Source organism: Symphalangus syndactylus, chromosome 19 (assembly GCF_028878055.3).
Source record: "Symphalangus syndactylus isolate Jambi chromosome 19, NHGRI_mSymSyn1-v2.1_pri, whole genome shotgun sequence".
In the NCBI taxonomy this organism is placed as follows: Eukaryota; Metazoa; Chordata; class Mammalia; order Primates; family Hylobatidae; genus Symphalangus; species Symphalangus syndactylus.
In genome coordinates, this window is record NC_072434.2 from 75,240,362 (window position 1) to 75,264,777 (window position 24,416).

The 24,416-nt window shown below is 48.7% G+C and overlaps 1 protein-coding gene across 2 annotated transcripts; it reads right to left on the minus strand.

The window, feature by feature from the left end:
- Positions 1 to 613: 613 nt before the first annotated feature.
- AGT (angiotensinogen) lies at positions 614 to 12,047 on the minus strand. Of its 2 annotated transcripts, none has more exons than XM_055234467.2 (5): positions 11,946 to 12,047; positions 7,880 to 8,738; positions 3,830 to 4,097; positions 2,076 to 2,220; positions 614 to 1,214 (listed from the first exon to the last, which is right to left on the minus strand). In XM_055234467.2, the coding sequence occupies exons 2-5, from the start codon at positions 8,733 to 8,735 to the stop codon at positions 1,026 to 1,028; spliced, it is 1,458 nt and encodes a 485-aa protein (XP_055090442.1). In that variant the 5' UTR covers positions 8,736 to 8,738; positions 11,946 to 12,047; the 3' UTR covers positions 614 to 1,025. The 2 variants fall into 2 exon arrangements, with proteins under 2 accessions (XP_055090442.1, XP_055090441.1); XM_055234466.2 differs by lacking the exon at positions 11,946 to 12,047 and adding an exon at positions 10,531 to 10,550.
- Between the last annotated feature and the right edge of the window lie 12,369 nt (positions 12,048 to 24,416).

Genomic DNA, 24,416 nt, shown 5'->3' on the forward strand with positions numbered 1-24,416 from the left:
GGAGGAGCACAGGCACTCAACAGATGGGGAAAAATTGCAAATATTTATTTGTGAAGATTTATTTCTCTACCTTCCACTCCCGGGGCACAATACCAGCAGCAGTCTGGCCCTGTGTCACCAGGACAGAAGAAGTCCCATCTGCCTGGTTCCTTTCCCAGGTGCCACATGGGGTATGGGGCCTTCCCTGTCACCCTCTTCCCCCCCCCCCATCCATCACACAGATGGCCACCACTGCTTACCAATGGAAGTGTCCAGAGAAAAGCATCACCTAAAACTTCAAAGGACTGCTAAGTACTGGCTCAGACCTCCCATGGAAATTCCACCCAAAGTCCAGGAAAGCACTTTCGTTTGCACAGTCTATCTGTTAAATTGTATACATCTGTTTGGCTGCTAAATGAAAGATAAAATTTTGGGAGGCTTATTGTGGCAAGACGTTTATTACTAACACAAGGGAGAAATAACCAGCTATGGTTCCACATTCAAACAGAAATTCTGATGCTTGCGTCTTTCACGTGTTGTTCAAAAATCACAAGCATCTGTGGAAAAAACTAAGGTGTTGTAGACACTACACGGAGGTATGTTCTGACATTCAAGACACTAAATACAAACCAAAGGCAATGCAAAAATGTATACTTTAATTTTAAAACCCAATTTTTGCTCTCAACTTGAAAAGGGAGCACTCTTTTGTTTCACAAACAAGCTGGTCGGTTGGAATTCTTTTTGGAATAGTAGTCCTGCACTAAACACTGGTTCTTGCCTCCCCACCCCCATTCTCTCAAATAAACCCAGCAAACTGGGAGGCGCATTTGCGCTGCTGCAGGCTTCTACTGCCCACTCCATGCAGCACCACTTAGACCAAGGAGAAACGGCTGCTTTCCAGCTCAAAGTCGACTCATTAGAAGAAAAGGTGGGAGACTGGGGGTGACACATCGCTGATTTGTCCAGGGTTGATATCTGCTGCTGGCCTTTGCCTCAAAGGCCAGGGGCAGAGGCCTTGCCAGGCGCTGTGTTCTGGGGCCCTGGCCTCACGCTGTGCTCAACGGGTTGGCCACGCGGCCCAGGAAGTGCAGGGCAGTGGCGCTTTGATCATACACAGCAAACAGGAATGGGCGGTTCAGGGTCACCTCCAAGACCTCAGGCCTGTTAAGCTGTTGGGTAGACTCTGTGGGCTCTCTCTCATCCGCTTCAAGTTCAAAAAAAATGCTGTTCAGCACCTGCAAAGCAGCAGACATCAGGATCATTCTGAGGGCACACTGGGGGACCCAGGGTGCTGAGGGCTAGAGGGCCGGGGTGGGCTCAGGACCTCTGTGCTGTGCACTGTCCTGGAGGGGGACATTTTCCAGCCTGCCAGGAGGATGCACAGTGTATGCCTGCCCCTCAGTGTAGGCAAGGGTGTGTCTGTGTGTAGGTGACCCTTAATGGGCCACAATGGCCAAACTCACATGCCGGCTCCTCCCTGACACACCTCTTACATCCTCCCATCTTCACATTCTGCCCTGATGTCCCAGGCAGAATTCCTGGCTCCCTTGGCCATGGCCCACCAGTGCCAGGACTTAGCTAACAGCACAGAGGGCTCATCCCGCTGGCCCCCGTAAGAACTCCCACTTTCTCCCCAGCACTGAGCACAGGGCCCAGAACATCAAGGCACATCCTTGGTAGCTGCAGATGTGCATGGTGCCACATGGCAGGGGGACATTCTGTCTGCTGCTCAGCATTTCCCTGAAGAAGGGGCTGGGCCCAGGGCACCAGGTCCAGGGGTGCTTGCTCTGTTCGTCCCCGTTTCAACTCCACTGTAGGATCCCTGGAGGACCCTGAGGCAAGGCAAGGCCGAGCAGGACCGTGGAGCACACACCTAGCAGGAGGAGGCAGAGCAGGGATGGGGAGGGATTTGCTGCTCTGCACCTGGAAAGCCCCAGAATGCTCTGGCCACTTCTCTCCCACCTTTGGCCCTACTCTCCTCTCCCTCTTGCCCTGCTGGCCCCACCCATAGCCTCCTCTGTGTCCCTTCCATCCATGCCTCCCACCCTGTGAACACTCGGAACCCAGGTCAGGCAAAGACACAGGCTTGCACATACCTCCCCCACCCGGAGGTTGTCATTGCTCAATTTTTGCAGGTTCAGCTCGGTGTGCAGAATGGCGGGCAGCTCAGCCTGGGCGAGCAGGTCCTGCAGGTCATAAGATCCTTGTAGCACCAGTCGGGGCATGGTCAGGTGGATGGCCCTGGGGAGATGATGCACAGTTAGGAAGGCTCCAGGCCACACAGCGAGGGCTCTCCCAGAGGCCAGGCGGGCATATGCTCCTTGCACCCAACCCTGACGACAGGGATGTTTGCTCCCCCTCTCACCCAACTAAGTCATCCTCCCCCTTGGGGAAAATTTCAGCAAAACCTACAATAAAAATCCTTCATGTCGTTTGAAATACTGTGAGAGGGACATAGAACATTTACCGATGAGGACCTAGGAATGGTTGTCCTTTGGTGCATTCTGTTTTTAGGTTGGCTGCATTGAAGGTGTGTTACTTGGGTAATTTTTAAATGCTATTCTCTGAAATAATGCACTGTGTCTTACTACTGCCACAGCAGTGTTCTTGATGACATGACACCCATGAAAAGGAGAGAGGCGGGAGGGTACAGTGTCAACCTCGTGCTGGACACGTTGCTATGTCAACTCTATTGATCTTCGTATAGAGCCTCTTCCATCTTTCGGCATCCTTCAGAGCCCATGGATATTTCCAGTGACGTATCAAGCACTTGTAATTGCTGACAGTACACCCATGTTTACAGGGTACACTGCACTATTCACAGCAGCTCAAAGGTGGAAGCAACCCCCGTGTCCATCGATGGATGAGTGGATACACAAAAGGTGGTAACCACATGCAATGGAATATTATTCAGCCTTCAAAAGGAAGGACATTCTGACACGTGCTACAACATGGGTGAACCTCGAGGGCATCGTGGTGGTTGCCAGGGGCCGAGGGGAAGGGGAAATGGAGAGTTAGTGTTTCAGCGGGACGGAGCTTCGGTTTGGGAAGATGAGAAGATAAGCGGAGATGGACGGGGGTGATGGCTGCACAACAGTGGGAATGTGCCTAGTGCCACTGAACTGTGCACTCAAAAATGGTTATGATGGCAAATTTTGTTCTGTGTATTTTACCATCACAATTTTTAAAACATAAAAAACACCCAGAGTTGATGTCAAGCCATCGTGTCACTCAATGCCTGCCTCTGGGAGCAGATTTCCAGGCCTCGATGATCTGGGGTGATGTGTAGTTTGAGTCCAGGGCTCTATGGAAAGGAATTGCAGCAGGAAAGAGGAGCGAACAACACCTATCCCCACCCAGCCGCCAGCCGCCAGCCGCCAGCCGCCAGCAAGGGTGTTCTGGGGTCAAGGGACGCGCCCTGAGAAGGCCCCACCCCCGCTCACATGGAGTCCGAACCCTCCTGGCAAGTCAGTTCCAAGAAGCTCTTGGATGCCACAGATGTGCTGTGTGTCAGGTGTGGGACCAAAATGGTCCTCTCTCAGAGGGCGGATTGCAATGTTTTCTCCCCCTCCAAAACTACCAGGCAAGTGTAAGTGTAGAAAAAGCATTCTTCCTCTCCTCCTTTACCTTGCCTGCACCTGAAAGACAGACACTAACTGGAGAGCTGGGTGCCGGCTGGCTGGAGAACTGGTAGACAGACACACAGGCCGCCTGCCCAGCCCCGTGCCACCACGGCCCTGCCCTGCTCTGCACCTAAGGCTCAGCTCGGGTGTGATACTCCCCACCCCGCCCCCAACCTGGGCAGGACAGTGTGGCTCCCACATTCCAGGGGAGATCGGGAGGCTCCTACCGGGGAGACAGTTTCTTCATCCAGTTGAGGGAGTTTTGCTGGAAAGTGAGACCCTCCACCTTGTCCAGGTCAGAGGCGTAGTGAGGCTGGATCAGCAGCAGGCAGGCGCTCTCAGTGAAGGGCACTTGAGTCACCGAGAAGTTGTCCTGGGTGTCACTCCAGTGCTGGAAGGTGCCCGTGCCAGAGAGCATGGGAACAGACACTGAGGTGCTGTTGTCCACCCAGAACTCCTGGGGCTCGGCCAGCAGCGAGAAGCCCTTCATCTTCCCTGAAATCCAGACAGGGGACAGGCAGGGAAGTCACCCGGGACAGGGGCAGGAACGAGGGCTGGCAGACACCAAAGGCCCAGATCCTGCCCCTCTCCCTGCCTCAGCCTCCTTCCTTGGCCCACCCCAGGCCACTCAGCATTCTCCTGGCCACAGGACCGCAAGTGTGGCTCAAATCTTCCTCCTGTAAAATGCAGCCATTTGAGTTCACTGAGGCAGCCCTAACCGCCACCTGCAAGACACACAACATGCCAGGCACCAAACCGGGGGTTTTGCCTCTGTCACCTTAAGGGACATACGCCACTGGTACCTGCCAGGTCAACTCAAACCTAGAACTGTCCTGACCCAAAGGCTGTGGTTTGACATACTCACTTTTTAAAAAATTTAAGAGATGTTATTTTTTAGAGTGACTTTAGGTTCACAGCAAAATCGAGCAGAAAGTACAGAAAGTTCCCATATAACTCTTGTCCTCCACTACACAGCCTCCCCCGTGATCAACATCTCACACCAGAGTGGCCCATTTGTTGCAACTGATGAACCTACGTTGACACGTCCTCAGCCCTCAAAGTTGGTAGTTTTCTTTGGGTCTCCCTCCTGGCGTTTTACACTCTGTGGGTTTGGACGCACGTAGAATGACATGCGGCCACCACCGCACTATCCCACTGCTCCTAGAGGCCCCTGCTCGTGCTCACTTTTTAATCCGTGTCTAGCCCCAGCCATGGCAGGACCTGCCAGCTGTCCTGTGGCCCCCACCCTCCCCCATCACAGTCATAGAATACAGAGCTGGCCATGCATGCCCCGGGGAACGAGGGCTCCATTCCTCAGCAGCCCTTGCTACTGGGGAGACTCACACAGCCTCGTTGTGATGAATGGATTTGCACACTGGCCCTTGGGGGCAGGGGTGAGCCCTCTGTTTCCCCTCCTGCTCACAGGGCTGTGGAGATGACAGAGAACTCGGGAGAGCCCGTCGTAGGAGAAGGACACGAACTTGTGCGTGAGGCAGTTACTTGGGGTCTCGCCCTGACAGCAGCCCACCCTCTGCCTCGACCTTACACTAGCACATCCCTGCCCTCGGCTGTCCTCCCACTCATCTAGAAAGGCCTATTCTGTGGTTGTTTTTAGGAGAATAGGGTGAAGTTGTGTATGAGTTTGTCACAGAGCAGTCCCCTGGGCACATGGCGCTTGGGAGTCTGAGCAGAGATGGTTCAGAAACAGTGAGGTCTCCCTTTGTACTGAATCGGAGGTCCCAGCATGAAAGTAGGGCAGCTGGGAGGACAGAACTGGCAGGTGGGAGCTGAGCATGGCTGTGCCTCCCCTGGGTCCGGGTCTCGTGAAACAAGGCAGTGGCAGACCTGGCATATTCCTCGTCCTCAGTCCTTGGAGCACTCAGTCTCGGAAGGGCATGTGAGCGGGAAACTGCAGGGTTCCCCTTGCATGTTCCCTGCAGGGACCTCGGTGCTGCCCACCCGGGCTGGCAAGGCTTTTAGATTAGAGGGGGGAAAAGGACAATATCTTTTCTTCCAACAAACTAAACCAAAAAAGGGAAGCTGCCTCCCAAAAGACGCTGGGATTTGACATGAGAGTGGCTGCCGTCTTCTCTCTGCTCGTCTGACACACACAGCTCACCATTCTCATCCGCAGGCTAGGTAAATCTGTCGAGGTCAAGTCAGGACCTGGTGTCATGGAAACCGCTGGGGCCAGCGCCCCGTGCTCAGGAGCACAGCAAGGGCTGGGCAAAGGGTGCCCTGGAGCCCGTCGGGCCCCAGATCCTCAGGTCCTCTCTAGTGGGACACATCTAGCTGCCTGCTGAGGTCACGTAAATAGAACGTCATTGCTAAAGGGGAACCTAGAGGTCCCGAGACAGCCCCCGATCTCCTCACTGGACAGACCATGTGGGCAGGAAGAGGCTGCCTCCTTTGATGGAAACTGAGGCCAGCAACGGTTAGGAAGTGGGGCAGGGTCAGGGCAGCATGTGGTGGAGGCCGACGAGGATCCCGGGCTTCCTTTGAGGCCCGATGTGATTGGCTTTTTTATTCTTCCTCCTGGCCTGGCTGTGCAGTCCGGGTCAGGGGCATGTGCTGTCTTTTGAAGGGAGACCCATTTCAGATGCCACTGGCTTTCTTGCCTTTGCCTTCTGCAGGACCCTCCTTCTCAGTGAGCGCTCCTCCCAGCACTCCTCCTAGGAACAGCAGGCTAAGTCCACGTGTCCCCGCTCTGCCCTGCATAGTGTGCTGCCACCCTCAACAGGGCAACCCTCGGGCTGGCCTCTGCCCCAGTGACCAGTCAGTGCCAGGGCTGAGCAATCCCCCCATCTATCACCTCCCCCTGAACCCGAAGGGAAAGTCCTCAAGGAGGTTGTCGTGGTAAGAAAAGTCACTATGCGCCACTGACCCTCTTTCTCCACAGTCCTTTCACCGCCCGCCTGGCTCTCTGTCCCTCACGAGGTTAACATCTTGACAGAGCCTCCTCAGTGTCTCTTAGACACACCCCTCAGCCCCACCCCACCCATGGATTCGCCGAGCTGCTCCCATGACTGTGTGCCTGGACTCTTGCGTAACCTTCAAACAATCCTCCCTGCCTCCAGTCCACACACGGCAGGCTTCCGGGATGACCTCTGAATGGAACGTGTCCCCATTCCCACACCTACCAAGCATGGCATTCAAAGTGTCTCCAGCTCTGCCCTCCCCAGGCCCATTTTCTGGTTCAACACTCATGCCAAGCCAACCGCCCCATCCTTGTTCCTTGCCCCAAACTCTGCAGGCTGGGCTCATCATGCTTGCTCCTAGCTTCACCAGCCCTATTTCCCTCACTGCCAGGCAAGGCCTGCTCTCCACTCCCCAGTGACCTCTGTCCTCTGAGGGCTCCGAGCCTTCCCTGAGCACCTTGTAGAGCACGTTTCCCTGCAGCTCCATGTCCTAGGCATTCACCCATTGACCTTTAAAAGCCTGGAGGCAGGGCCTATATAGCCCTCCTCTGGCCTCCTCTGAGATGCCAGGCTTAAAGTCTTACAAGCAACAAATCCTCAACAAGTATTTGTTAGATGAATGCTTTAAGCAATGTTTGGCTGGGTGCAGTGGCTCACACCTTTAATCCCAACACTTTGGAAGGCAGAGGTAGGAGGATCGCTTGAGGCCAGGAGTTCAAGGCTACAGTGAGCAATGATTGAACCACTGCACTGCAGCCTGGGTGACAGAACAAGACCCTGTCTCAATAAAGAAAAAAAAAAAGAAGAAGAACAAAAAATCAACAATCTTTGTAGTAGGGGGTTTTCAGTAATGCCCCTCCTAACACGAAAGGGATTTAAGCAAGCCAATTGCTTATTTCTGCATGGGCCAGGGATCCCAGTTCCTGACCTTCTCAAGAGACATGAACCTGTCCCTTCTGAGTGTAGAGCTGGGCTGTGGGGCCAGGAGATGTGGGTTTCAATCCCAGGACCCCCACTGGTGGCTGTGCCATCTTCAGCAAGGCACTTCGTTTCTCCGAGTCTCTATTTCTTCACCGGTAAACAAAGGCACAAATACCTCTTCACCACACCATAAGGGGATTAAATGATGTAAGAAAAAGGATGTTGTATAGTCGTGCACATAGTAGGGCAGCAGGTCCGGGAGGTGGACGGCCCATCCAGGGACCCAGCGGAGCAGCCACTTCCCCACTTCTCAAGGGCGGTCACCAGGTATGTCCGCAGGGCTGCCCCCTGCCCATCTCCAAGGCCTGACCTGCTGAGCTCAGCTACGCATTGGAAACTAAGTCCTAGGGCCGGAGCCGGCAGAGGGGTTTGCCTTACCTTGGAAGTGGACGTAGGTGTTGAAAACCAGGGTGCTGTCCACACTGGCTCCTGTCAGGGAACAGCCAGTCTTCCATCCTGTCACAGCCTGCATGAACCTGTCAATCTTCTCAGCAGCGACATCCAGTTCTGTGAAGTCCAAAGAGCGTGGGAGGACCACAGGGGCATAGAGAGCCAGGCCCTGCACAAACGGCTCCTTCAAGTGCAGGCCTGGGGCTGTGAACAGGCCCACCACCGTGGACAGCAGCAGCTGGGCCTGGCTATCAGCCCTGCCCTGGGCCACCAGCAGGCCCTGTACAGCCTGCAGGGCAGAGAGGACCTTGTGCGCATCCAGCCGGGAGGTGCAGTTCTTGTCCTTCCAAGGAACACCCAGGATTGCCTGTAGCCTGTCGGCTGTGTGGTCCAAGGCTCCCAGGTAGAGAGACGCCAGGGTGCCAAAGACAGCCGTTGGGGAGAGGATGGTGGCCCCATGGACCACTCCCCATAGCTCACTGTGCATGCCATATATACGGAAGCCCAAGAAGTTGGCCAGCATCCCGACCATCGCGGCCCTCAACTTGTCTTCAGTGTCGAGTTTTGCAGCAACTAGCACCAGCTGGTCCTGTAGGGCCTTTTCATCCACAGGGGATGTCTTGGCCTGAATTGGAGCAGGTGTGAAGGTGGGATCTTTGGGCTGCTCGGCATTGGCCTTTGCCAGCTGCTCACAGGTTCTCTCGTTGTGGATGACGAGGTGGAAGGGGTGTATGTACACCCGGTCACCTGCAGCCAGGCCAGCCCAGGCCAGGAGGCAGAGGATGGTGGCCCTCAGGCTCACGCCGGCAGGAGCCATCTCAGACTGGGGTGCTCGCTTCCGCATACCCTGAAATATCATTTTGCAAAGGGTGAAAGGTGATTATTAACTGACCGTTAAGTGCCATCTAACCAGATTTTTCATTGTCTCAATATTGCCTGTCACCATTTAGCTCAGAATAAATCCATTCATGTCTACAAAAAAACGAAGAGAAGAAATGGATTCAAAGCTCCATGGAAAATATCTACATGATCCAAGTGCAAAATGCACCAATATAAGCTGAATTATGTCCTACCTCCCCCAACGGCCATAATGCCTGTGTTGAAGTCCTCAACCCCAGGACCTCAGAATGTGACCATTATTTGGAGATAGGATCTTTAAAGAGATGATTAAGTTAAAATGAGGCCATGAGGGTGAGCCCTGATCTAATATGACCTGTGTCCTTATGAGAAGGGGAGCTAAGGACACGGACACACACAGAGGGAAGACCACGTGAGGACACAGAGAGAAGATGGCCATCTACAAGCCAAGGATAGAGGCCCCAGAGGAAACCAACTCTGCTGATGGCTTGCTCCTGGGCTTCTAGCTTCCAGAACTGTGAGATAACACATTTCTGTTGTTAAACCCTCCCAGTCTGTGGTACTTATGGCAGCCCAAGCAGATTAAAACATGCTCCTGCCTGCAGCTGTAAGTTCCCTCCTAGAGAAACAAGTGTGTGCCAATCAGTAGGTCTTTGTGGAGGCCTCCTAGACCCCTGAGATGCTCATTCTAGGGCCCTAGAGTGAGGGCTGGGGATGGTTTTTTCGTCTCCCTGTGGTCCTAACATGCAGCCAGGATTGAGCACCATGGGCTCAGCCCAAAGCCCAAGTATTTCCCACGTGTCCCAACCCCAAAACCAGCTCTCAACCATCCCTGCATAGCGCTATCCCCTGCAGAGCCCCAAAGGCACACATACCTAACATGGCTTGCCCAATGATAGTTGGATTCCTTAGTCTGTGCTGTGACCAGGTATAAAAAAAAAAAAAATTCTCAGGTGACTCCGATATGTAAGCAGGGTTTAGAACCCCTGCCCTAGACGGGAGTCCGGCACCACGTTCTCTCAAAGGCCTTGCAGCTGGGCTTCAGCCTCAGCTGCTACAAATGAAAGCTACCCTGAGACCCCAGAAGAGAAGGTTCTTGGGCTGGCCCTGCTAATTCGTTTCATCTGACTCTTCTTGATTGAAAGGATGAACATTTATTCTATTGATTCATTCAATTCTAACATTTTGCACCACATCTCACTCATTTCTTGTGGAGGGGGGTGTACTGCAATATCATCACTTCTTAGCCTTTTCTGTCCCCCCAGGGCTAGGCCAGGCTTCCTTGGAGCTGTAGCATGTCATCACTGACTCAAGGCCACCTTGATGCCTAGATTTTTCTGCTTCACCTAAGCACACCCAGTCGTTCTTCTTACATTGGCAGCTGGCTTCCCTCACCCAGACCGGTAACCAGCACCTGCCCTCAACACGGTGCAGCTGCTGAAGTACCTGGTATGTTTTGTTCCGCTTCAGTCATTCAAATGCCAATGAGACTGACTTCTGACCTCAGCTACCATCTCACCCCACTCCCCATGCATTTGACTCCATCCGCTGTTCTCAGGAAGAGCCACATGACATGGAAAAACAGAACAGAAAACTCTCCCTGCTGCTTGCAGGCATTTCTGTGCAGAGAAGCCTAAGCCACCACTTCACACCTAATGTAGACAGTCACATCCAATCAGGTCATCAGGGGAAACCTGTGGGAACCAACTGCTGGGAAGTCCTGCCTGACAAGCGCCACCTGTTCGGGGTTTGGATGGCGCTGGTTGACGCAGCCCTCTCACTGTGCTGCTCCTGCGCAGGCACTGTCTCCAGAGACGCAATTCCATGGGCCATTTTCGAGGTAGAGACTGTCGTTTGTTCTCAGTTGTGATCTGCGTCTGCTCCCTAGGCTGGTTCCAGGTCTGCACCCAGCCGCGTCCTGGGAGTAATGGTGCTCTGGGGTGGCGGGCCTGACACCCTCGCCGTGAGCACCCCTCCACCTCCTCCCCTCCTGCCCCTGCCTCTTCACCAGCACCTGCCCCTTCTATGTCTCGCGACTTCTCCCGGGCTGAATGCTAAAGGTGAAGATGATGGCTCACGCTCCTGTGGTGCCTGTCATTTGCAGGGCACCATTCTTATATCAACCCCTCTGACCTCACCATAGTCCTCACCTTCCCTGAGGTTCCCTTGATGCGGTATTTCACCCTGCAGCTTTCCCCACCACACCAGGCAGTCCCAGCTCTCTCATCCGGCTCCCCTTTTCCCTCCTTATAACCCTCTGTACCATGTAGTTATGCACTTATTCTGTCCAGCATCTTTGTCTCTTCGCTCTGATGTGAATGTGAGCCCCGGAACAGGGTTCCCGCTGTTGTGTTTACTAATACAGCCCACATTCCTAGGATAGTCCCTGGGACCCGCTGCCTCCTGCAGAAGTAGGTAATGAATTGGTTCATGCTGTTTTGCAGAGGAACAGACAGGTCCAGTGACTTGTTCAAAGTCACACAGCTGGGAAGAGACAGAACTAGGACTCAGAACCAGGCCCCCTGACTCTGTCATCCACAAGCTTAAGCACCAATCTACGCTGCCCTCGAATAAAATTGGAATCTGCCTTTTAGCTTATCCCAAAGCTTAGAAAGCACTTTCATGTTATATTAGTTCTCTTCAGCTATACCAGAGCCCCTGAGAGAGGGAGCCCAGGCATCATTATTAGTCCCATTTTATAGGTGAGCAAATCGAGGTTCAGGGAGACGGTGACCAGCCTGATGACACACAGGCAGGCAGTCTGTCTCGAGGGAGGGGTAGGGTGACCACTCTGGGGATCCCAGCTAGGGACTGACTGAGCCCAGCCCTTCCCTCCAGCCCCACTTCCTGCACAAGCCCTGCTATTTCTCCTGATGGCAAGAGGACCCTGTGGATTCTTGGCCATGATGACTCTGCTCCTGTGCCAGTCTGCTCTGTCCCTGAGGACCCTAACTCTTCTCAGCGGAAGCAGGAAGACGTGACCATCTTGTCCTACTGCTAAGGAGGAGCAGCTCCTCCTATAAGTCTCTGGGTGGGCACTGAGTGGGGGAAAGCCCGCGTCGGATGACTGGCCTTATGGGAGGGGAGAGGTGCAGTCATCACCGTGCCTCCTCCCGGCCTTTTCCTCCTGGCCCACAGCTCAGTTACATCTGAGAGAGACAAGGCCAAGGAGGAGCTGAGGGGGACCCCGGCTTACCTTCTGCTGCAGTACCCAGAACAGCGGCAGCGTCTTCCCCTGGCCGGGTCACGAGGCCCTATTTATATCTGAGGGGTGGGGATGGAGCTCTTCCCAGGCTGCCTGTGCACAGGCTGGAGAGGGGGGTTACATCACTTGGCCAGACCACAGGCTGGCCAGAAGGACAGACGCCAGAAGTGACACTCACGCTGGGACCTCTTCCAGGAAGTCTTAGTGATCGATGCAGAGTTTCACTGCTGAACAGAGTGAGCCGGTGCAGGGTCGAGTTACACATTTACCGAAGTTTGCAGGAGTCGGGGCCAAGGTTCCCAGAAACGGGAGCATCTCCCTAGGTGTGTGACAACCTGAGGCCAACCACCCAGGCCTTCTGACCCAGCCCCGGGAGATGTGCCCCCAAGAGGCAACAGGGACATGCAGGCCGGAGGTGTGGAGGGCAGAGGGCAGGGGAGAGTCTTGCTTAGGCAACACGGGGGCCATTTCTGACCCTGCTGCCCGCTCATGGGATGTGTGACCTTCAGCTGCTCCAAAGAGCCTACCCTGTGCAAAGGCCTCTAATAGACACTGGGAAAAACACACAAGCAAGTGAAAAGTGCCTTCTGGAAGCTTCCAGTGTAGCTGGGGAGACTGCTAAACACCAACAATAGCGCAGCCAGATTAAAAGACACAAACAAAATGCCTTCAGGATGCAGGCATTGAAAGATGTGCTGTTCTATGTTTATGCTGTACAAATTGCAAGTGGTAAGTTTCACATGACCAGTAAAAGGGTTATAATTCTTATTTTCCTATAGGTAAGACTTGCTTTTGTAGTCATTATAACGGGGCATGATAGAGACCTTGGTCAGAGTTGCCAGAAGCCAGTGATCACAAGTGACGCAGTGGGTGAGGCAGGTTGGGAGTGGTGATGTGTCCAGCCTTAAATACACGGTATTAGGGCACTGAAGGGACAGGAAGGAAGATCCTGCTTCAACACAAGGAGGAGCCACGGCATATCCATGGTGGCAGACATGAAATTACCCAGGAATGGATCATTTAACAACAAAGAGCAGGAAGAGATGGTGCCTGGATATGAGGCAGAAGCTGTACATTCACTGACTGAACAATAAACAAATACACAAGTACCTCTTTTTTACCCATTACTCCAAATCTTCATTAAAAAAAATCGTATCTCCCATGGGCCTGTAAATTCTGAAATACATTTTTAAAATTACTTTGTTCCTATAGATAGGGACTCCTCAAAAATTACTTGTCTGGGGCCCCACAGTGACTTAGAGGTGGCTTTGTCTGAAGAGAACATTCAGGCGAGGTACAGTGCCTCGCACCTGTAATTCAAAACGCTTTTTGAGGCCAGGAGGTGGAGGTTACAGTGAGCTATGATTGCACCACTGCACTCGAGCCTGGGCTACAGAGTAAGACTCTGTCTCTAAATAAATAGACAATTTTAATTTAATTTTTTTAAAATAAGAGACCATTCAAAGTGCTCCTGCCTGCGAATGGGTTAGTCGGAACAGTAGAGACAGGGGTCCTAGGCCTGGCTGTGCCACTAACTAGTTGTTTGAGGATCAGCAAGTGGTTTAACTGCAGTAACAAGTAGACCTGGACACAAGGGGGAGGTAAGGATCTAGCACTGATTAAGCACCAACCTTGTGCCCAGTGTTTAAATATTTCAGTTCTTTAAAGCCTCACAATTTGTTTCATTCATTCACTATTGCTGGTGCTCAGCGTATGTCAGGGAACAAAACAAAGCTCCTGGTCTTTGGGAGAGTTTCCACTGTGCCTGGGCCTCCTGCCTCTGGCCCCTGGAATGATCACTCCATTCAACAGCAAAGATAATAAACAACTGATCAGGTAACACGCTGGAAAGCGGTATAAAAGAAAATAAAATTTCAGGACCCTCTAAATTTGGCCTCTAAGCAAGCCAAACTTCTCTTAATAATGACACGTTACTGGGGAGAACATAAGAAAATAATTTTGGTTAGATTGGACCCAATAAAGAATACCTGCTTAAACTTGTTGCAAGATTGGTTAAAAGCCCTTAATCCATGCCCAAGGCTGACTATCAGCTGGGGGATCTTCTATGTAAGGCTTTAAAGCTCCTTACAATCAATCAAAAAATTGCTAGAGAATTTTATTGAGAATGTAAATTATTCCCATAAGGAGCAGCCATTCAAACTGACCACAGACATTTGACCCAGCTCAGATTCAGGCCAGTTTTCTTCCCAGTAGGCACCTTCTGTTTATTACATGTTCATTCCATCAGTGGAAGTTAGGGACAGAGCTTATCTGTGGCTAAATGAAGACTGTTGAATGAAAAGCAGAGGTTCTACATAGAAACCAAATAAGCCATCTGATATGGTTTGGCTGTGTCCCCACCCAAATCTCGAATTGTAGCTCCCATGATCCCCATGTGTCGTGGGAGGGACCCAGTGGGAGGTAATTGAATCATGAGGATGGGTCTTTCCGGTGCTGTTCTTGTGATAGTGCATAAGTCTCATGAGATCTGATGGTTTTATAAAGGGAAGTTCCCCTGAACATGCTTTCTGTCTTTTGCCAGCCACCATGTAAGATGTGCTTTTGCTCCTCCTTCACCTTCCACCATGATTGTGAGGCCTCCCCAGCCACGTGGAACACGTAAGTCCATTAAACCTCTTTTTCTTTATAAATTGCCCAGTCTCTAGTATGTCTTTATTAGCAGCATGAGAACAGACTAATATACCATCAGTCAGAATCGGATCCAGGAAACCAGCCACATATGGAGTCAGCGGAGCATGATTTTCAGTGAGGCAGGTGCTATTGGGATGATGATGTTTGGGATCAGTTCTACTCTCTGGTTTCTGAGATGAGACTTGCTCTAAACTAGAACTCCTACTTTCCAATCTCCTGACCACCCAGCTAGTCATGGGACGAACACATAAAATCCTCTCTCCAGCAAAACTAAACCAAACCAGGAAAGCAGGAGATTATTGATTTATGTATATGATGCAATCAAACCTGGAACCAGCTGTATGAGGTAAAGAAAGAATGAAGGGTAAATACAGGAATGGGGTTTCCATTTTTTGCCTCTGAGCCAAAACTAATTGTTTCACAGGAGCCTTGTCTCTGCTGGAATCAGAACTGCAACCCCACATCATGCCTTGGGAGAGGCATGTGAGCCCTGAACATCATTTACTGGAAAGCAGGGAGAGGGGTAGAGCCTACTGTCCTGCATCCCATGATGGATCCTTGAAGTTCCAAGTTTTCCTTGCATGACAAGGACACTTCCCAGCATTTCTGGTCCTCATTGCTGCCCATCTATATCATGGGGGCTGGAACTGGGCATTTGGAGCTCTCAATTTGTAAAATGGGCTCATTAGGGAAAAGTCCATTTCTTTCTAATAAAGAACACTCAAATACAAACAGAATTTTCTTAAGCTGGCTCACATGGGCTTTAGACTCCTGACAAAACAAAATAGTCCACGCTCCTCCATTTCACCCAGGAGAAATGGCTGTATTTTTGTGTGTTGTTTTAGAGTTGGGGTCTTGCTCTGTCCTCCAAACTGGAGTGCAGTGGCAAGATCATGTCTCAAAGAATCCTCCCGCCTCAGTCTCCAGAGTAACTAGGACTACAGGTGCATGCTACCATATCTGGCTAATTTTTTTATTTTTATTTTTTGTAGAGGTAGGGTCTTGCTATGTTGCCCAGGCTGATCTTGAACTACTGGTCTCAAGTGATCCTCCTACTTCAACTTCCCAAAGTGTTGGGATTACAGGCATAAGCCACCATTCTCCGCCTGTTCTTTCTTTTTTAATAATAATTTTTATTGTATTTATATAAGTTGTACAGCATGATATTTTGACATGAAGATAGTAAAATGATTATGGTAGTCAAGAAAATTAACATATCCACATCTCACATAGTTACTCATTTAGGTGGCAAGGACACGTAAAGTCTACTTTTTTGGCAAAAATCCCAAGTGCAATGTGACGTTTTTAAGTATAGTCGTCATGTTGTACACTGTATCTCTAGACTTGTTCATCGTACATATCTGCTGCTTTGTATCATTTGACCTGCATCTCCTCCCTGCTCTCCTCCTCAACTCCTAGTAACCACTGTTGTATTCTCTATCTCTGTATATTCACTTAAAAAAAAAAGATTCCACATATAAATGAGATCATGCAGTATTTTCCTTTCTGTATCTGGCTTGTTTCATTTAGCATAATGTCTTCCGGAGTCATCCACATTGAGCAAGCAGCACAGTTCCACACCGCTTTTTTTTTTTTTTTTTTTGTAAGACAGGGTCAGGGTCTCACTTTGTCACCCAGGCTGGAGTGCAGTGGCACAATCATGGCTCACTGCAGCCTTGACCTCCCTGGCTTAAGTGATCCACCCACCTCAGCCTCCCTGGTAGTTGGGACTACAGATGCATGCCATGACACCTGGCTAACTTTTTTGTACTTTCTGTAGAAACAGGGTTTCACCTCGGTGCCCAGGCTGGTCTCAAACTCCCGAGCTCAAGTGATCTGCCCACCTCAGCCTCCCAGAGTGCTGGGATTAAGACATGAGCCACCATGCCTGGTCTTTATGCTTTTTTGAAGGCTGAATAGTATCCCATTGTGTATATACAGTATGCCAAATCTTTATCTATTCATCTGTTGACAGACAGAAGTCGTTTCCGTATCCTGGCTATTGTGAATAATGCTGCATTGAACTTGGGAGTGCAGATGTTGTTACTAGGTGTTGACTTTATTTCCTTGGGTATATTCCCAGACGCCTGCTCCTCCTATTGAATCCTTTTAGACATCACCTGATACCTCGGGCAGTGCCCTGTGGACTGCTGTTGATTCAGACATAACTGTCCATGAGCTGGAGGAAAACAGTCATATAAGATAAAGTTCTGGGAAATTTTGTGATTGCAGCACATTTCTTTTTATTTATTATTATTATTATTATTATTATTATTATTATTATTATTATTATGTTTTTTGAGACGGAGTCTCGCTCTGTTGCCCAGGCTGGAGTGCGGTGGCGCCATCTCGGCTCACTGCAAGCTCCACCTCCCGGGTTCACGCCATTCTCCTGTCTCAGCCTCCCTAGGAGCTGGGACTACAGGCGCCCGCCACCATGCCCAGCTAATTTTTTGTATTTTTAGTAGAGACGGGGTTTCACCGTGTTAGCCAGGGTGGTCTCGATCTCTTGACCTCGTGATCCGCCTGCCTCGGCCTCCCAAAGTGCTGGAATTACAGGCATGAGCCACCACGGCTGGCTGATTCCAGCACATTTCAAAAGTTATAACCAAGCCAGTGGCTTTTCTTGTCAACAGTTGCAGATTTATAAATAAGAAATGAGTCGTTTGCCTCTATCAATGTCAACATTAGCTGACATAATTGGTGAATCCAGTTTCAGGTACTTATGAAAAGTGGTATTATCAAGCAAAAAGTGATTGCTGCCTGATGCAGTAGAAGCCAATGCTATGACTCTGGGTTTTTGACAAAAGAAAAGCTTTCTATTGCAACAGGGGTCAAGCTCAAACCTGTCTCCCTGAGATGGCTTTAAGGCAGGGCATAATTTTATTAGAAAAGGTTTAGGGGGTGGATATTGGGGTTGTAGGTGATTAGTGAAAGGAAAGGGGAGGCCTAGAAAGTCCTCAGGTTTGCACAGTTATCTCTTCATGCTGCCTCAGGGGTCCCATGAGAAAATTTCAGGGGGTTAATATGAAGCACGTGGTAGAAATTCAGGCCGTGACTTCAGCAAGCTCACTGTGTGCAAACTCCAGTTGGCCATGGTGGTTCCAACTGATTTCTGCTAGTTTTATCTCACAAGCAGAGGGAGTTTCAGCATTTGAGCAAGTTGTTTCTTACCTTGCAAACTCAAGAATTTCTGTTAGTTACTGACTTCTTTAATTCTTTAGGGCACAATTTCAGTGGTAATAACCTGTTGGAGGCTGACTACACCCCCCTATTCCCTAGCCCTTTCTCCTTTGTCCGCATCCACAGAGAAATTGAGAAAATGAAATGCTCACTTTCCTACTAAGAGCAGGAGGAGGCAACCAAATGCCTAGGCAGATGGGGCAGGTCCTCGGTGAAACCCCCCCTCCAAGCTGAAGAGCGTTTAAAGCCTGAAAGCCAAGCTACAAGTTAAATCCTTGGACCGGATTGAGAACTTGTCTTCCTATTTGGTGTGCTTTCCTCGATTGATCCCCACCCTTCACCTATTTTACACACACCTGTCCTTTCCTAACTGATTTTCTACACTGTCATGCCCACCTTTGAGTAGAGTCTTTGCTTTAACCTTTTTTGCATACTCATAAACCAATCAACACGTACTCCCCATTCTGAGTCCATAAAAAGCCCCAGACCCAGCCACATGGGGGACTTTCCCACCTTCTGGTAGGGAGACCACCCCTGCATCCCCTCCCCACTGAAAGCTATTTCATTGGTCAAAAAAATTCTCCATCACCCTCACCCTTCAGAGTTCCAGCACAGCCTCATTCATTTTGGGCATGGGACAAAAACTCAGGAACTGGTGTACAAGCCAGACCTGACCCGGGGGGCTGATTGGGTGAGGCACCTCTAGTGACAGGTAGTGTGCCCCAAGCAAGACCCCCAGCATCACCAGCCAGAGGTCCCTGACTGGCAAAGGGACCAAGAAAAATCCTGCATCACTGCTCTCCTCTGTAACCATTAGTGGTCAAGTTAAGATAGTTCTGACCAATGAGACAAACAGAAATCTGTTGAGGGCTTTTAGGAGAGCTTTCTCTGTCCTTTTATCAGCAGAGTCAGTGGCTCAGACACTAACCCTTCTTCCTCCTTCAAATGTTGATGTAATGTCTGGAGACAAAACAGCCATTTTGCAACCATGAGGCAGTAAGTGTAAGGACCAAAAGCCAGCAAGCAAAGAATGATAGAAAACATCTGGGTTTTTGCTTGGCATTTAGAGTTATTTAAACTAGTACAAATGATTGCCTATCTCTGCATTATTGTGTGAGTACTATTTGCAGCATTTTTAGGCAAGTAAATTAGTACCACAGAGAGTGGGACACTGCTGTAAAGATATCAAAAAATGTGGAACCAACTTTTGAACTGGGTAGCAGGCAGAGGTTGGAACAGTTTGGAGGGCTCAGAAGACAGGAGGATGTGGGAAAGTTTGGAACTTCCTAGAGACTTGTTGAATGATTTTGACCAAAATGTTGATAGAAATGTTGACAATGAAGTTCAGTCTGAAGTGGTCTCAGATGGAAATAAGGAACTTATTGGGAACTGGAGCAAATGTCACTCTTGCTATGCTGTCACAAAGAGACTGGTAGCATTTTACCCCTGCCTTTAGGATCTGGGGAACTTTGAACTTGAGAGAGATGATCTGAAATAGGAACTTATGTTTAAAAAGGAAGCAGAGCATAAAAGTTTTGAATATTTGCATCCTGATGATGGGGTAGAAAATAAAGAACCATTTTCTTGGGAGAAATTCAAGCCAGCTGCACAAATTTGCATAAGTAATGAGGAGCCAAATGTTAATCACCAAGACAATGGGGAAAATGGCTCCAGGGCATGTCAGAGACCTTCACCACAGTCCCTCCCATTACAGGCCTGGGGGCCTAAGAGGGAAAAATGGTTTTGTGGGCAGGCCCAGGGCCCCCCTGCTCTGTGCAGTCTCTGGACGTGGTGTCCTACATTCCAACCCCTCCAACTTCAGCCATGGCTAAAAGGGGCCAAGATACAGCTCAGGCCGTTGCTTCAGAGGGTGCAAGCCCCAAGCCTTGGCAGCTTCCATGTGGTGTTGGGCCTGTGGGTGCACAGAAGACAAGAATTGAGGTTTGGGAACCTAGATTTCAGAGTATGTATGGAAATGCCTGGATGTCCAGGCAGAAGTCTACTGCAGGGGTGGAGATCCCACGAAGAACTTCTGCTAGGGCAATGTGGAAGGGAAATGTGGGGTTGCAGCCCTCACACAGAGTTGCCACTGGGGCACTGCCTAGTGGAGCTGTGAGAAGACAGCCACCATCCTCCAGACCCCAGAATGGTAGATCCACCAACAGCTTGCACCATGCACCTGGAAAAGCCACAGACACTCAATGCTAGCCCATGAAAGCAGTCAGGAAGGGGGGTTTGCCCTGCAAAACCACAGGGGTGGAGCTGCCCAAGGCCATGGGACCTCATTGCTTGCATCTGTGTGACCTGGATGTGAGATATGGAGTCAAAGGCAATCATTTTGGAGCTTTAAGATTGAATGACTGCTCCACTGAATTTTGGACTTGCATGGGGCCTGTAGCCCCTTTGTTTTGGCCAATTTATCCAAATGCCTGTACCCCCACTGTATCTTGGAGGTAACTAACTCGCTTTTGATTTTACAGGCTCCTAGGCAGAAGGGGCTTGCCTTGTCTCAGGTGAGACTTTGGACTTGGACTTTTGGGTTAATGCTGGAATGAATTAAGCCTTTGGGGGACTGTTGGGAAGGCATGATTGGTTTTGAAATCTGAAAAGGGATGAGATTTGGGAAGGGCCGGTGGAGAATGATATGGTTTAGCTCTGTGTCCCCACCCAAATCTCATCTCGAATTGTAATCCCCACATGTCAAGGGAGGCACCTGTAATCCCCATGTGTCAAGAGAGGTAGGTGACTGGATCATGGGGATGATTTCACCTATGCTGTTCTCATGAGAGTGAGTTTGCATGAGATCTGATGGCTTTATAAGTGCTTGACAGTTCCTCCTTCACACACGCTTTTCTCTCTTCTCCAGCCTTGCAAAGAAGGTGTCTCCTTCCCCTTCCACCATGATTGTAAGTTTCCTGAGGCCTCCCCAGCCATGCAGAACTGTGAGTCAATTAAACCTCTTTCCCTTATAAATTACCAAGTCTCAGGTATTTCTTTAGAGCAGAGTGAAAATGGACTAATACAGGCAGTTATGTGCAGCTGAAAACATTCTTAAATAGCACAACCTTTATTCTCACTTGGAGGCCAGAAGAGCATTATTCAAGAATTCAATTCTGTTAAGCACAGTATATTTCTTGTTGAATTTTGGCTCCCTCTTTGTAATAGGCTTTGCCTTTTACAATTGTTTTAGTTGTTTTGTTTTTAGGGGCATCATCAAAGTGTAGAGTTTAATATTTTCCTAAGGCCAGAGCTTGTCTGCTATACCCAGATGAGACTAGTAACTCTAAGCCATGACTGAATACCAAAGCTAGTGTCATGCTTTGCTTTCCTGTTGGTTTTTATTTTATCATCTAATATGCTCCATCTATAATTAGTCCTGTGACGTGAGTCCGGGTGATTTTTCTGCTTCTATTTTCAGTAAGATAGGAAAAAATGGTTATCTTCTCTTTGTCCATTCTCAAGAGGTTTTATGGTTCTTAATTTAAGTCCACAGGGTATTGAGCTCCTCTAAGAAAATTGTATATAGCCTGGTGATATATACATTGTTGGTACACAGAGCTTTGTATAACAGCTGTGATCCTGAAAAACTGGGCAAAAAGAAAAACTTTTCCAATGTACATTCCAGGAGCTCTCTATTTATGGTAGTTCATGGTCAGCCTGGCAACTAAAGAATACTCTAACTAAACAAATAATAGCATGAACATTTATCTGTTCCAAGGATTGGCAAACTACAGCCCATGGGCCAAATCTGGGCTGGACCACCATCTGTTTGTGTAAATAAGTTTTATTGCAACACGGCCATGCTCATTAGTTTGTGAATAGTCCAGGATGCTTTTGTGCTACAACAGCACAGTTGAGTTGTTGCAACAGAGAAAATATGAACTGCAAAGCCTGAAATATTTATTACATGGCCCTTTATAGAAAAAGCTTGCTAACCCCTACTCTATTCTGTTAACTCAGATTGTGCATGACAGAGGAGTTAGCTCTAGACTTATATATTGTCCTTTCATTTAAAAATTAGCTTTATAAACATCTACTGTATTTACAACACTTATTTGATGTATAATTTTATTATTCAATTCTTATATGAAGGGATGACTGTACTGGGAATTCTGAATATAATGACACCAAAATAATTAGACAATATGTTTTATCCAATCCATAATGAATATTATAGGTAGAAATAGTCACTTTGAGCCGGGCGCGGTGGCTCACGCTTGTAATCCCAGCACTTTGGGAGGCCGAGGCGGGCAGATCACGAGGTCAGGAGATCGAGACCGCGGTGAAACCCCGTCTCTACTAAAAATACAAAAAATTAGCCGGGCGTGGTGGCGGGCGCCTGTAGTCCCAGCTACTCGGAGAGGCTGAGGCAGGAGAATGGCGTGAACCCGGGAGGCGGAGCTTGCAGTGAGCCGAGACTGCGCCACTGCACTCCAGCCTGGGCAACAGAGCGAGACTCCGTCTCAAAAAAAAAAAAAAAAAAAAAAGAAATAGTCACTTTGTCACCAAACAAAAATTGATTAAAAAGAATATTGCTGGCTGGGCACAGTGGCTCACACCTGTAATTCCAGCACTTTGGGAGGCTGAGGTGGGTGAAACACTTGAGCCCAGAAGTTTGAGACCAGCTTGGGCAACATGGCAAAACCCCATCTGTACAAAAAATACAAATAGTTATCTAGGTTTGGTGGCACATGCCTGTAGTCCCAGCTTCCCCAAGAGGCTGGGGTAGGAAGATCACCTGAGCCCAGGAGGTCAAAGCTGCAGTGAGCCATGATCATGCCACTATACTCCAGTCTGGGTAACAGAGTAAGACATTGTCACAAACAAACAAACAAACAGACAAAGAGAATATTGCTGGCAAAATTTAGATATGCAAAATTTAAGCCTGAGACATTGGACTTGACTATGGCAGGGGAAAAATAAAACAAAAGGAAACTTTGGATCTGGCCATAAAAGAAAACTCACAGTGGCAGAAGCTATACTCAGGAAAACCTGATGAGGACAAAAATCAATTGATTAATCAGCTCTTTATTTTAAGCTTTAAATGGAAAAGAATCTATCCTGATGAAAATTACTTTTCAGAAATAAAAATAGAAAATGTTTCATTAATTAACTTTTAGAAAAATAAAAATGATTTAACTACACTACATAAAAATTGATTAAGGGATTAAATTGGTTTAATGGATTTTATTCCAGAAAATACTTTTTTGATGAAAATTCATCAGCAGCCACATAAATCTGAGTAAAATACTGTTATGTAAAATGCAAATTCTCCAGTGTCCTCAGTTCGTTTTGACGGGGGATGCATCCCTAGTTCAGGGATGGCCCTGGGCAGGCCTAGGGTGCTAGCTCCATGTCAGTAGAGGGAAGGACCATGAAAGTAGAGACAGAAAGTACTGTTTCCAAGTCCGTTATCTCTATTCAGACTTATTTGCCATTATACTACTGCAGCAACGTGTCAGTGGTCCGAACTCTGTGTGTTTGCTTTGGCACTCAGGGTTGGGAAAAGTCTACAATGAAGAGTTCTGCTCACCATTTAATAAGTTTAGATAAGAAACAGCTATCCTAATGGAAAAATGTTGTCATCCTTTTCCCACCAAAGCCCCATAGTTGCAATGATATAAATATCGCCCTTGTGGGACTGAAATGCTATCTCTTGCGAAAACTGAGTTCTAGAAATAATATTTATTTAATGTCCAGTTTTTCTACAGAAAACATTGCAAAGAAATTTGGAAAGAGAAATATCAGTTAATGCCTTTCTACTGCAAAGAGAAGTAGAGAATTCAGAGTGGATCCAAGAGGCCAGTTATGGTAGGACTGCTAGGAAAGGCTCCCAACTAGAGAGCCAGTAGGACAGTAGTCACTGAGATTTCTGTCACCATTAGGGCCTCCTGCCAGCCATTCCACAGAGACCTAAAAGACTGAACGTCATCGTGAAGAGAAGTGCCCACAACAACTGCTTTGCTCACCTTAATGATAAGAAGGATCAACTGCCTTATAAGTGGTTCAGTGGAAATGATCAATTCACAATGTCTGGGGCTGGTATTTCTCTTAGGGACAAGGCAGTGTGTACTATTTAGACTGCAAAATTGGAATGACTTCACTTGGCATTATGGCAGCCAGAGCCAACTTTGAATGGATCCCTGGATCTTCCAGGTGAATGGAATTTAACAAGCACAATAATAAACAAGTTATTGATGACTATGTGCCAGGAGTTGCGTTAGACACTTTATATGCAATGCTCCATCTTATTCTCCCTAAGACACAGACAGTGTTATTTTCCCCCATTTTACTGATGAAGATGACAAAGAACAGAGAAGACAGATCTCAGTTATTTAGGGAGCCAAAATTTGAATCCAAGCATTTTGTCTTCTGATACAGTTTTTAAACCAGCAAACCTACTGAAAAAAAAGTCTGAATGTCATTCCAGTCCTTCCATACCCCTTCACCCATAGGTGTCATTTTTGTCATCCTAATCCTCCAAATTTAAAAACTAAAAGAACAACAACAACAACAAAAAGACTTGAACTAAGATGTCACTCTGCTGGCTAAGGTGGGAGAGGGCTCCATTTGGTTTGCATTTACTATGTTTAAAAAAAGTAGCTTGATGAATGACTTATATCACTT

Coding starts and splice junctions, on each gene's coding strand:
- AGT (XM_055234467.2), bottom strand. CDS start 8,735: ATGCGGAAGCGAGCACCCCAGTCTGAGATGGCTCCTGCCGGCGTGAGC. Junction 2,221..3,829: donor ATGAAGAAACTGTCTCCCCG/GTAGGAGCCTCC, acceptor TCATCTCCCCAG/GGCCATCCACCTGACCATGC. Junction 1,215..2,075: donor ACAACCTCCGGGTGGGGGAG/GTATGTGCAAGC, acceptor GCTGCTTTGCAG/GTGCTGAACAGCATTTTTTT.